This window comes from Patiria miniata, unplaced genomic scaffold (genome assembly GCF_015706575.1).
Source record: "Patiria miniata isolate m_02_andy unplaced genomic scaffold, ASM1570657v1 HiC_scaffold_7, whole genome shotgun sequence".
Lineage (NCBI taxonomy): Eukaryota > Metazoa > Echinodermata > Asteroidea > Valvatida > Asterinidae > Patiria > Patiria miniata.
Genome location: NW_024037074.1, coordinates 46,583,117 through 46,597,235, shown reverse-complemented (window position 1 = coordinate 46,597,235; position 14,119 = coordinate 46,583,117). Strand labels below are relative to the sequence as shown.

Here is a 14,119-nt window from a genome sequence, read left to right as displayed (position 1 = left end):
AGCAACAAGCACGCGTGTTTGGAACATTTTCAACACTGCGCAATGCGTGCTAGATTGCGTAAAATACGCAGTTGCACTTCTACAGCAGAAATGGCAGTCATTGAGCGAGCCCTATTGGCAGTTATTGGGACAGCTACACGAGGGAAACAATTCAAATTCAGTCTAATAATTTGAAAGTGGAAAAAGATGTAAACTTGCTTTCAACGATGTTAGTGTCTGGCTGGATTGACCTTTCCAAAAAATGATCGGTGATGCCATGAAGTGTTCGAGCGCCCTCTAGTTTTCTTTGTTTTAGTATAAAAATATGTTATTTTTTGCTTAGACGTTATTTATTTAACTGAATTGCAGGTTTACTGTCCGACCGATTGGCTTCAATGAGGACTTAGTAGTAACCGTGGAAGTGGTCTGTGAATGCGATTGTGAAGCACAAAAGGTAAGAAAATGTTCTTGTCCCCAACTACAGACATTTTTAGAAGGGCTTTGGGTTATTAATGAACATTTTTAGCAAGAAATTCAGAGTTGAAATCAAGACAATGACAAGTTAATGACACTTTTTTGTTTTTATTAACCCTAAGATACCTTAATCCACCAAAATCCACACCCATGTTTTGGACGATTTTGGCGGATTCAGGATACCTCCATATTGAAAAAGTTGGGGGATTTTGATGGATTCAGGAAAGTAAGCCTAAAGGGAACTGCAGGATTTTGATGGATTCAGGATACCTCCATATTGAGTAGCTGGGGGACTTTGATGGATTCAGGATCTCAAAAGTTTAACTCCTTGGCTATATGTTTGGTGTGTTCGGTATATGTACTACACTGGTGGATTCTGATGGACTCACTGGTGGATTCTGATGGACTCAGGACACCAAAAATTTTTCCGCATGACAATATTGATCGATTTTTGCGGATTCAGGATACTTTCTAGTAAAAGTGCTCGGGGTTTGGTTAATTTATTTAAACTTTATAGTTTTCCAGTATGAAATGTAAAATACAATAACTGTCGTAAGAGTTGATCGTTGTAGACATTTCATACAAACTGTTAGATCAAGAGATTTAAAATGGACCAATCAAAATGTCTGTATTTTGACAGGTGATGAACAGTGACAAGTGCAGCATGGGTAACGGCACGTTAGAATGCGGCAGCTGCACGTGTAACCAGGGGCGTTACGGCGAGGACTGTGAATGCAGCGGCAACGACGCTGATCTCGGCGATAATGACTTGTCATGCAGAGCGTAAGTTAATCTGAGAAATGCACATTCTCGTTACTACGTTAACCTGCACAGACGGCCATTTTGAGAGATCAAAAAAAAAAAAAAAATGAATAAAATCTAATTTTGTGATGCACGTACTCTTAGAGTGTAACTTTTGTTAAATTTATCTTTAATTGGTTTTTGTTCATGACAAATGCTATTGTCGTTAATTTTGTTAACTGTTGTCATGGCAATCGGAGTGGAGGATTATTTGCCCGCAAATGCAATTGAAAACATTTTGTGGGTGGTTTTCAAAAAAGAAAAAGGAGGAAACAATGCATATCTACCAAACTGTCTTAGTTGTCATTTGTCACATCGTTATCAGCTTCGGTAAACATCTTGTAAAAACAATTTTTGTAGATTTATTTATTTTATAAAGTTGGTTCCTTGTGAGAGCTTTTTTGTGTCTTAAGAATGTATTCTTGCGCCATAATTCATAATATCACTGTTTCCTTCCTTGTTATTGTCAACCTTGAAACTGGAACTGGAAATGAACTTTTGAAAAGTGTTTTTATTGAGGTTTTTTCTCATCAGGATTGTCTCTGTCAAAATCAAATTGTTTTGATAATTTATTTACAGTGGCAATTCTTCCATTGTTTGTTCGGGTCGCGGGTCCTGTGTCTGTGGACAGTGTGTGTGCTTCCAAAGACCGGTAAGAACCAAAAAACTCCAAGTTTAAACTTCAAGGGAATACAGAATTCAAAGTGATAATTGTTGAATATTCATAAGTTGTACGAATTCATCTTTGACCCCTCTCATGTTTATTCAGGATCCCATAAAGTGATTTTGATGAATATTCATAAGTTGGAAGTGTTCAGTTTTGACCCCTCTCATATTTATTCAGGACCCTCCTCAAAGTGATTTTGATGAATATTCCTAAGTTGGAAGTAATAACCTTTGACCCCTCTCATGTTTATTCAGGATCCCCACTCAGTAAGTTTGATGAATATTCATAAGTTGGAAGTATTCACCTTTGACCCCTCTCATGTTTATTCAGGACCCCACTCAGTAGGTTTGATGAATATTCATAAGTTGGAAGTATTCGCCTTTGACCCCTCTCGTGTTTATTCAGGACCCTACTCAGTAAGTTTGATGAATATTCATAAGTTGGAAGTATTCACCTTTGACCCCACTCATGTTTAGTCAGGACCCCACTCAGTAAGTTTGATGAATATTCCTAAGTTGGAAGTATTCACCTTTGACCCCTCTCATGTCTATTCAGGACCCCACACAGTAAGTTTGATGAATATTCATAAGTTGGAAGTAGTCACCTTTGACCCCTCTCGTGTTTATTCAGGACCCCACGCAGTAAGTTTGATGAATATTCATAAGTTGGAAGTATTCACCTTTGACCCCTCTCATGTTTATTCAGGACCCCACTCAGTAAGTTTGATGATTCATAAGTTGGAAGTAGTCACCTTTGACCCCTCTCATGTTTATTCAGGACCCTACACAGTATAGTTTGATGAATATTCATAAGTTGGAAGTATTCACCTTTGACCCCTCTCATGTTTATTCAGGACCCAACACAGCAAGTGTCTGGCGCACACTGTGAGTGTGATAACTTCTCCTGTGATCGCTACAAGGGAGAGCTGTGTGGAGGTATGTAACCAAACGATGCTTCAACCCTGACTTCAAACCTCCCAGATCCTTCAAAATCTACCAGAAGGTTTTGTAGGGTTTTGTAGGATTTTGTAGGGTTTTGTAGGATTTTGTAGGGTTTTGTAGGATTTTGTAGGGTTTTGTAGGATTTTGTAGGATTGAGGAGGTAGAGCCCAGCCACAATTACTTTACATTCAGCTTGATAAATACCCCAACGTCCAGGGGATTGAACCCATACGCTACTGTGCATCAGTCAGACCATAAGGTTCATTCCTTCCACTTCAGAATGGAAAAGATTTCACAGATTTGTGGTGTTTTTTGTATTTTTTCATCAGGCCCGGATCGCGGGGTCTGCGTGTGTGATGAGAAGACCAAACGAAGCAAGTGCAACTGTAAACCGGGCTTCGAGGGGGACGCCTGCGAATGCTCAACCAGATTGGATACCTGCAGAGCCTCCAACGGGGTAAAAATTGGATCCTGTCCGAAATAAGCGGCTACCGCTTGCAGTAACACACGTGTCTATGTGTCATTGTGAGCCATAGCCAGATATATGCTAAGCAAGAAATAGGTTACCGAAATATGCGGATGCGGCTGCGGCTGGCAGAGACACGTGTCTATGTGTCATTGTGAGCCATAGCCAGATATATGCTTAGCAAGAAATAGGTTACCGAAATATGCGGCTGCGGCTGCGGCTGGCAGAGACACACGTCTATGTGTCATTGTGAGCCATAGCCAGATATATGCTTAGCAAGAAATAGGTTACCGAAATATGCGGCTGCGGCTGCGGCTGCGGCTGCGGCTGGCAGAGACACACTTCTATGTGTCATTGTGAGCCATAGCCAGATATATGCTTAGCAAGAAATAGGTTACCGAAATATGCGGCTGCGGCTGCGGCTGGCAGAGACACACGTCTAGGTGTCATTGTGAGCCATAGCCAGATATATGCTTAGCAAGAAATAGGTTACCGAAATATGCGGCTGCGGCTGCGGCTGGCAGAGACACACATGTCCATGTGTCATTGTGAGCCGTAGCCAGATATATGCTTAGCAAGAAATAGGTTACCGGCCATAACTTCATGCACAATGTATTGCGGATGACCGTTGCTCTGCTAAGCAAGTTTCTGAGCAAAATTTAAGTATTGAATTGGGCCGTGTTGTCACAAACCAAGACCTCACAAGTTCGTCCAACATCCATTCTTTTTTCCTTATTGATATTTTAAACAAATTTGTATCGCAAAAGGAAAGCTATGAAGCAAAACAAATGTTGGGAAAACCTTTCTGTGTTTGTAAGATAAAGGAAACAAGACTAAAATGGGTTTTCCAAATACTTCTACGATCTTTATTACAACAAAATATTTCCTGTTTTTTTCTCATCCAGCTGATTTGCAATGGCTTTGGAGTCTGCAACTGCGGCAAGTGCGAGTGCAACGTCACCACACCGTACCGAGGGGAACGATGCGAGGAATGCCCTGTAAGTCGTAGAGTTCAAGCACAGAGGGTCAAAAGGTCAACGAATAATCAAGGTTGCCGCTACCAAGTTGATGTGTGGGGTTATGCATTATGAAAATGTTTACAGTGTAAAATAGTCTTCCGGTCACCACGGCCGATTTTGGCCACTTACAGAATACTGTATTTTGAATGAAACAAGCTCAAAGTACCCTTACGCAGACCCTTTGATGTTCGCGGGTGAAACCTTTCAAAATCAATTTCTCCCGTTTTGAAGACCGTATCTTCATGCCACTTATCTGAGTTTGTTTCCTTCCAACTGTGTGCTAAAAATTGTTTTGATATGTTCAGTACGTTTCATCAAAAATCGGAAAAATAGGTTTTGGTGCGGCCATTTTTCGGAGCTGTAAAAACTGGTGTTTGTTACTGTCAAGTTTTTCAAGCCTCATGAATATTAATAATGTTCCTATCCACATATGGTGTGCAGTAAATATTGATACATCACCTCCTTCACGAGTTATTCGGTAAATATCAACATTTTTTGGAGGGCTTCCAGATTTGTCGATCGCGAGACCCACACGAAGTCAAGCCGAGTTATGCTAATGAATGTGCTTACAATACCCGTCCACCTCCAAGCGTGTGTACCCCGCGAAGTCAAGCGAGGTCATTTCGGCCGAATCGGCCATGGTAACCGGAAGACTGTTCAAATGTTGAATACTAAATGATTCAAAAAATTGACAGGCCAATGTCCCTCACTGACTGTGACTTGTGAATTAGACTGGTTACCTATCCAGCTTACTGAATGCCACTCGGGAATTAGACTTGCTCAGGTCTGTCGCTGACTGATTGTCCCTTTATTTTTATCAATGATTCAGGCTTGCCCAGGCAAGTGTGAAGTAAACAAGGACTGTGTTGAATGCAAGCAGTTTGGTCAAGGACTGAGTGAGGAGCAATGCGACCGTTGTCCCTACCCAGTCATTCCGGTGAAGGAACTACCATCAGGTTAGATTACGAGCGGTCTGGGGTTCTATTCCTGTCACAAATCCCTTTTTTCTTCTCTCTCTCTTTTTTAAAAATATTTTTGGCCATTTTTAACAGTGGAGTGTCGTGGCCTAGTGGCCTGGAGCAGTGAATTTGTGGTCTGCGGGTAATTCTGCAGGTTGTGGGTTCGAATCCTGCCCGGGGTTATGGTGCGTGTGCCCTGAAGCAAGGCACTTTGTCACTCATTGCTTCTCTCCACCCAGGAGTAGCTTGGTACCTGTGAGGGCAGAGTTGGTGACTGTGAGAGGTTGATAACGGCCAAGAGTGCCGAAATGGCTGCCTACCGGCCGTGTATGCTCCCCAGGGAGTTGAGAAGGTTTCAGGAGTGTTTGCCCGTTGAACAGTTGTTATAATAATTGTAAAGCGCTTTGATACCCCGTTAAAAGCGCTATATAAATACCGGTTATTATTATAACAGTGTAGTAAGCTTTTCAATAAGACAGTGCATACAAAAATTGGTTTAGGAAATTTCACAACTGGAGGAATTCTTGAGGTGATATTTTTCCAGAATTTTTCCGTCCATAACCCGAAACTTTTTCTCTGTATCCCATCATAGTTACTTTCCTAAAAAAAAGTGAGGAATTGTAAAAACAAATTTGAAAGATGCTTTTAAAAAACTCCTTTCCGTTTTTTATTTAAACTTTTTTTGCAGACGAACAGTCGGAGCGTTGCTTGTACCACAACGATAAGGATTGCTCAGTACTCTTCACATATCAGACGCTGGAGAACGGAACGTTCATCTTGCTAGTACAAGAGGAACCAGGTTAGAATTTCATTTTTTTTCAACAGGATAGATTTTAAGGTCTTGCAAGCTATTTTAAATTTTTCTGATAAAGAGTAGGTGTGTTAAAAAGCCGAGGCTTCAAAACCTGTGTCATTTTGGTCTCGTAATAGCCGTTGACCTCTCGTGACCTTTGACCTCTTGTGACCTTTGACCTCTCGTGACCTTTGACCTCTTGTGACCTTTGACCTCTCGTGACCTTTGACCTCTCATCCCCCTTACAGTGTGCCCTGTGCCAGTCAACAGCGCCTTCATCATCATCGGCATTGTCGTTGGCATCATCATCATCGGCCTGATCTTGCTCTTCATCTGGCGTCTCCTGACTTACATCCACGACTCGCGGGAGTTTGCCCGGTTTGAGAAGGACCGAGCACAGGCCAAGTGGGACCAGGTAAGAGCAAGGGGGGCTGGACACCATCTTCCCATGGGGGCGCTGTTCAAAACGTATATCATGGCTACATTAGACAATAACTACCGCTATTCACTTTCCAAGAGACGTCACAACACTCGCGAAAACAAAACAACAGAGTTTGGGTAAAAAAATACACACACAATCGCGGAAAAAAAGGACTTTATATTTTTCTTGCTAATCATGGTAACTTAAATGGATGTGCTTTTCTACGCATGCCAAATTTTCAGGGGGGGGGGGCTGGACACAATCTTGCTATAGAGTGCGCTGTTTCAAAGCAGACGATCATCGGCACTACCGAACAATGAGTGGCGCTTCTTATCCAGCACATTTTTTTAGTCAACGGACACAAGATTTTTCCGACACGAGGACAATTTTGCCAACAGAAATAATTAACACTTTCGATCTCAGGCTGTGCTCCGTGGTCATATATGGGTTGATGTGGCCGGCAGCCATAGGCGTCTTTACGTGCCAGCGGCCCGACCCATTGTAGCCGCGTCCTTCGCACTTCAGCATTCCAGCTGCGAGTAAGGATGATTAGCCTCCCAAATTATTGTCGTTATATCATATCTAATGAGTTTTGTTTCTTGCTGTTTTGTTTTTTTCCTGTAGAGCGAGAACCCAATTTACAAGCCCTCCACCTCGACATACAAGAACCCGCTGTACGGCAAGTAACTGCCTTTGTTTTCTCGACTCACAACTCTATTTTTCTAACTGGTCATTGTTTAAAACAATTTTCTAATCCTAAAACTGATTTTTAAAAACTGAGTTGTAAGTGTTAATGTTATAATTATCACCAGAGCAGAACAAAATGATAAGTGTTATCCATAAAATAAATTGAAATGTAGAAGTTTTTTTTGTGTAAATGTTACCACACAACACTGACCATCGTTAAGGCGTCCACGGTGGAATTTTCAAAGCAGCAACAATCTTGGGCCTTCCCTTTAGTATTTGGTTTAAACCAAAACTTTCTTTTAATTTCTTGGTTTTATATTCACAACTGGACGAGTCATTGTGTCGTTCTTCAGTGAAAATTAAAAAATGAGACTTTGAAAGCTAAGACAATTTTTAAGTCCGCTTTTAATGAATATTCCACTTTATGTTTTCGCACTCTTTGAACGTAAAGTCTACCAAGAAAAAGAAGTACTTTAAGGCCCCCCAAAAAAAATAGTCAGTCTCTGGTCAGGGCGCATCAATTTTGATCATGCGCATCAATTTTTAATTTTTTTTTCAAATTTTCCGCGGTTGCTACAACAGCGCACGGCCTCAAATGTCTGTTGGCAGCTCGGCCTCGTACCTTGTTTTTTAAAACATTTTGAAGGCAAAGTCCAAGTCGTTAAAGTTGCCGTGGCTGTATGGAATATGTGAACAAAAGCATTTAGGGTACCTAGGCAAACGAGAAGGGAACCTACATGTAGGCAAAAGAGGGGGTAGCAAGCAGATATGGAGGACACCAAGGCGTGGGGAGAGCATCCAGTCAAACCAGGAGCACCAAGAAATGGGAAAGGGCACCGAGGCAAATGATGGAGGGCACCAAGGCAAATTGATGGAGGACACAAATGTATACGAGAAGACAAAAAAAGCAAAACACTGACCCACCTTGTCTGTGCAATCCAAGCTTGAAAAAAAGAAAAAGTGCATTGCCGCATCAGTTCCGGAATTTTGCTCTGACCAGAGACTTTTTTTGTTTCGGCCAGATAAAAGTGATTTTGCAAAAACAAAACCAAATATAAAGCTACAAAAGAGAAGTCAACTCAACAAATAAGGGTAAGGCACAAATGCATATGCAATGGTGTACTTTTGCCCGCCGGCATCAATCCAAGCAAGTGATAATCAGATTTCAGATGTTAAAATGTATTTTGCGAAACAGTTTTGTTCCTGCTTGCAATATGGAAATAGTTGTTATTCAAGAAACCCTGATTGTGATCAGTGAGCGAAATGGATCGGTGTTTCTATCGACCCAGATATTTGTTTAATCATGCATTGTCTCAGATTTACTTACATTTTACGAGGAAGTGGTTAACGAAAAATCTAAAATGGCCAAGTCAGGGGAGAATCTGAAACTGTACCACTGTTCCGATGGAAAGTTCAATTCTATGGTCTGTGGGTTTAGTTGTCTGTCATATCACACATGTTTAGTTGGCAAATTCAACGTGTATCCGGAAGTCCACAACATACCTGGAACTAAATGAAACTAAAAATGATTAAAATAGGCAAACACAAGTATCCTGTTGGAGGATGAAAATGCCAGATCACTTTACCACAATTGCTTCTCTCCTGCCAGGAGTGTTATGCAGCACTATTGTCCCATAATCACAGTCTTATCCTGCACAATGTCAGGGGATGAGTCTGGATTGTGTCCCTAAGCTGGACACTTTACCACAATTGCTTCTCTCCTACCAGGAGTGTTATGCAGCACTATTGTCCCATGATCACAGTTTTATCCTGCACAATGCCAGGGGATCAATCTGGCTTGTGTCCCAAGGCTAGACACTTTACCACAATTTCTCAGTCCTTTCCAGGTTTAGGTGTGAGAATGGGGAATAAAATACGAACAAACTTTGAAAACATTTTCCAGACCATTCACGCAACCAGTGGCACCAGGTTGTAATTTGAAGAATAAATCCAGAAAAAAAAATCAATGTTGTGTGTGTTTAAGGATGAAAATGTTATGTACATTTCAGTAATATTTTTCTTTTTGGTATTGGCGCTGATTAAATAAATTGCACATGCGTGTGAATGTAGAGATTCATAGAGTGAATAACATGTAGTTGTAGCTTTGTATATTTATTCATTGGATAGAACACGCTGCGTTACAGTTTATTTTTTAACTATGCTTAGCTGTCAATTGTTTATTTGGAAAGCTGTATTAGAATACAATTATTTAGCATCCAGAAAGGGTTTTTTGGGGTAGGTTTTGGTTTGTGTAATTTGATACTAAGAAGACAAATTTTTGTAAACTTGTTAAATAAAAATTAAAAATAGTGCTTCGTCTTCCAAATATGATCAGGTTTTTACATTAAATCTTACCCTAAGCCCATAACCCACCCCCTTCAAATTTTAAACAAAAAAAGGTTTGAATCTTTTGCATTTGTGGTTCAACAGGAAGAAAAGCATTAAATGAGTAAACATGTCTACAACAATGCAATAGTTATATACAGTCGACTCTCGTTAGTACAAACTCTGTTAATACAAAATTCTGGTTATAACAAACATAAAGCCTTAGTCCCGACTGTGCATTTATGTGCACAATGAATGGGACTGATGTTCCTCATAGTACAAACTTCTGATATAACAAACAATTTGGCTAGGTCCGAACGAGTTTGTTATAACAAAACTCGACTGTATATGTGTTTTCCTAGCTGTTGAACAAAGGAAGTAAAAGTCGAGAAATTCTGTAAATATATGTCCTCCAAAACTGATAATAACAGTGGCTTTTGTTGCCTGAGCTGAAAGTTGTCTTCGCATTGTCTTCCAATTGTCACCGATATGTGTCTTGTAAGACTTTTTTTAACAGAGTCAGGGTTAAAGACCTAAATGAATAGCATCGATTAAGACAGGGTGCTGGAGACCTGGGCTCCTCCTTTTTGTAAAGTGAATCAAAAATAATAATGCATTTGTAATTGTTTTTGTAATATAATTGTAATTTCTGGGTGAAAGTTTCAGTACATGTACGTGAATAAATATTGGACAGTAGTGTGGTATTGTAATGTCTCATACCTTATTATATCACTTATGCAAATTATAATGTCTGTAGTGTGTAATATACAGTATGTCCCGAAAAATGTGTCCGTCTAAATATATTTGAGTATATTTTGAAATTTTTTAATTGTGCAGACACTCAATTGACCATTGTGCAGTGAGGCGTTGGGGGAAGTTAAATCAAACTCATAGGGGTTGAGGCCAAAGATAAGAAGTATCTGCACAATCAATTTTTTTTCTTCAAAATTTACTTTGTGGTTTTATTGTTATTTAAAAAATATTTAGGTGGACTTTTTTGGGGACATACATGTACTGTAGTACGTGCATACATGTAATAGTTGTATATAAGCCATTTATTTTAAAATGCTGGTCTTAGGATTAATTTCTGTTTGCATTGTGTGCAGCATAGAAGGAAGGCTAATAAATGCCTCACAAAATGTGACTTCGCAAAATTCTGTCTACAGACTATTCCGGCAAACAAAATTAGAAGCCATCTGGTGAAACCAGTCTCGCGCATAGGTAGTACACGGATCCTACACAAGGATAAGCGACTTTCCCAAATTTCCGGTTAGATGCGTGATGCGACACTTGCGCGTCCTGCGCGAGACTCGGCGTGCAACTGCCGTCTTTCAGTGGTCCGATATCTGTCAGGACGCCAGCTGTCAGCGAGGATCCGTGGGTAGTACACACGCACTTCGGGCTCCTTCGACCAGTAGAGTTAACAAAATGCAAGTGCGCCTCGAATATGGTCTACCTGAAAAAGGGCTTCTCATCTTGTTTGCCAAGTTACTCTGTAGCACTAATAACAGAATACACGCACTTCGGGCTCCTTCGACCAGTAGAGTTAACAAAATGCAAGTGCGTCTTGAATGTGGTTTTACCTTAAAAAGGGCTTCTCATCTTGTTTGCCAAGTTACTCTATAGCACTAATAACAGAATACAGATCCTATGTTGATAGGATCAATAGGATAGGTGTGTGGAGAACAGCAAAACATTCTCATTATCCTCCAAAGCAGTAACGTTATAAATTATTATTCTTAAGAATACGGTGCTCAATCTAGCTTTTTAGTAGAACATAGTAACGTTAACTTGTAAGCCGTGCTTGTACAGGGTGGACCAAAAAAACGTTAATACTGTTTTCAGACGCAGATGTCTTGGGATTGGGGAGACGTGTTAAAGTTTTTTTAAGGTATTCCTAAAGTACAGCATCTTGGTGGTTTATGGTGGAAACGGCGCTGAAAATAAAGCTTAATTTAAGAAACGGCGATGGTTTAATTAAAGAAAATCAGTTTGTCCACACGCAAATCTATGAGATATGGTCACACAATAGCACTGCACGCACAAAAAACAGCAGTAATTGTAATTAGGTCTACATGACTGCCATAGATGTGAACAAACTAGTTTTTGACCATTCTTCTGCAAATGGCCGCTATTTCCTACTTTATTTTCAACTTTTTTCACCATTTACGTCCAAGAACTTGTAGTTGAGGAATATCTTAAAACAATTTCAACATGTCTCTTCAATTTTGAGAAATCTGCCTCTGAAAAAGTGTAATTTTTTTTTTTGGAGCACCCTTTAATGTACCTGATTACATGTTGGTATTAAATTAATATAGAAAAGAGTGTAATTTCAGTGATTTTAGGTACCAGTAAAAGGCTTGTTTATACTGGCTGTTTCAGATAATTTTTTTTTAATACCACAGGATACTAGATGCACGTAAGGCGAAATAAATTAAAAAACATGTTTAGCATCCTGCCTTTTTGAAAAAAAAAAAGCGGGAGGCCCTTTTTTTTCCCCTCCAAAATGGCAGCTCGACCGGGCTATTTTTCAAGATGGCCGCCACTTTTTAAAAAAAATGGCCACCATTGGACTCAGGAAATGACATAACACCTTTATATGGGCTAGATGCAACAGATAGAGGCCAAAATGAGGTCACTTGTTGAAAATTTTTCATTTTTTCGGTTTAAAAAAGAAAAAAAGAAAAAAAGGAGGCGACCTCCAAAGAGGGAGCGGGTGGGGACGCTAAACATGTTTTTTTTTCTATTTCGCCTAACATATTCAGTAACTAATAATATTCAGTTTATTATTGCATCGCTTATAAGCTTTAGGGTTTCTTATCAATCTTTTATCATACTATAAATATTTATCATAGCATGTTGCTTATACATGTAGTCATAGTTCCGTTCCCCCCCCCCCCTCCCTTGGATTTCTTATATCAACATTCCACAATTTTGTTATGTTCCTTAACCAAGAAGCAATAAGTCATGTACAGCAAAAAGTCCCTAGCTCGGAAAACTAATCATGTTCTGGCAAAACATCAATTGTGAGTGAAAAAAACTCCAACAAAACAAGACAATTGCTTGGAATATTTTAAATGTCTTGAATAATGACGATATAATTTAAACGATCATCAGTGTGATTTTTCAACCAATATAAACTTTGTATGCAACTTTTGAACCTGTGTATTTTTTCCCTGTAAAATAAATAATTTCAGCTTTTTGCGCTTGTATTTTTTTTTTTACTAAAACAATAAAAAGCGAGGTATGCTATCTTGAATTGTGTGCGTCTTCCTTGTTTGGTGGTTTATACAACCCAAATCTACAGGAAAGCAAAGAGGAACTCCTGAGATTTAAAAAAGAAATCTTGTGTTTTTTTTCGTTATCTTAAAAGAAATCTTGTGTTTTTTCCGTTATCTTAAAGTGTTTATAAAAGTAGGCCCCTGGATTTGGCAAACGACCCAGTATTTTGGGCAAAATGTCAAGTTGGATTTTTTTATTAGTTTTGAAGCTCTGGCAGGACCTTGTACATGTCACTTGAATGTCGCTCTGTCTCTCTGTCTGTCTGTCTGTCCCGAAAGTTGACCAAAAGTATGGTGTACCATATGTGCCATCGGCGCCGCATTTTTAAAGCTCTGGCAGGGATCATTTTGATTGTTTTCTTGCAAGACTTTCATGCAAGACTTCTGGCAACGTCAGCCTCACTTGAGTCTAACACGGCCAGAGCTTATCCTGCACTCGCACTTGTTTCAATAGGAGATGAATGTAACGAATCCGGTTTTGAGGTTAACCATTTCCCTCCCTCTAGTAAAACATCCGTTTTGGGATCTGAAAGGTCAAAACCCTTTGACTCATATTCCCCTGCAGTAATTCGGGGATTCCCCCGCTAACCCTCGTAGGATGTAACTGCCCACTTGCACACCAACTTGGGATCCAGTTGTGGAACAAAATTTGTCAACTTCATGGTTCTTGCTTGTGCCAGCGGATTCATAGGAAGTGATTCGGTTCGTGTTTCCAGTGATTCGGTTTGTTTTTTTCAGGAGCCTTGGAGAACAAAAACTTTCCCATTTACCAGATATCCTGTTTTCAAGGCTTGTTGATTTTCTTTGTATCATTTCCTTTTTTTCGGTTGTTGTAACCCTTTTGTGGTAAAATAGAGGAGACATGGTCTATGAATTGTGGCACACCACAAAAGAATCAAAATTTGGGGTCAAAAATTGTACATGTAATATCTTTCCCATGTTTTTCAAGTTGAGTTTGACCCCATGTCCCATGCAAATACCGGTACATTCAAATTCATGTCTCAAACACTCCTTTCTAAGTAAATTCAGTCAACATTTGTGCATGTGTTTTTGTTCATGTACAAGAAAGTATTTACTGATTGAATTGCACTATTGGTTTTTATCGTAGACATTCTTTTCACGTTACTGTTTTTGCTCATCAGCGCATCAGACAGTATTTACTGATTGAATTGCACTATTGGTTTTTATCGTAGACATTCTTTTCACGTTACTGTTTTTGCTCATCAGCGCATCAGAATCACTCCCTACAAAACAATGCACTGTAGTTGGTGTATTTAACAACAACAAAAAGTCTTTATTTCGCACT

The 14,119-nt window shown here is 39.7% G+C and overlaps 1 protein-coding gene across 1 annotated transcript in view; it reads left to right on the top strand.

Moving 5' to 3' along the window:
* LOC119744446 (integrin beta-1-B-like) overlaps nt 1-12,199 on the top strand; it is a 30,216-nt gene extending 18,017 nt beyond the window's left edge. The window contains exons 15-24 of the mRNA XM_038220375.1: nt 349-433; nt 1,094-1,236; nt 1,834-1,906; nt 2,775-2,856; nt 3,192-3,319; nt 4,234-4,326; nt 5,177-5,303; nt 5,995-6,105; nt 6,348-6,514; nt 7,145-12,199. Coding sequence (XP_038076303.1) covers nt 349-433; nt 1,094-1,236; nt 1,834-1,906; nt 2,775-2,856; nt 3,192-3,319; nt 4,234-4,326; nt 5,177-5,303; nt 5,995-6,105; nt 6,348-6,514; nt 7,145-7,207 — 1,072 coding nt within the window. The 3' untranslated portion in view covers nt 7,208-12,199. The remainder of the gene's footprint in view (nt 1-348; nt 434-1,093; nt 1,237-1,833; nt 1,907-2,774; nt 2,857-3,191; nt 3,320-4,233; nt 4,327-5,176; nt 5,304-5,994; nt 6,106-6,347; nt 6,515-7,144) is intronic.
* Nucleotides 12,200-14,119: the final 1,920 nt, after the last annotated feature.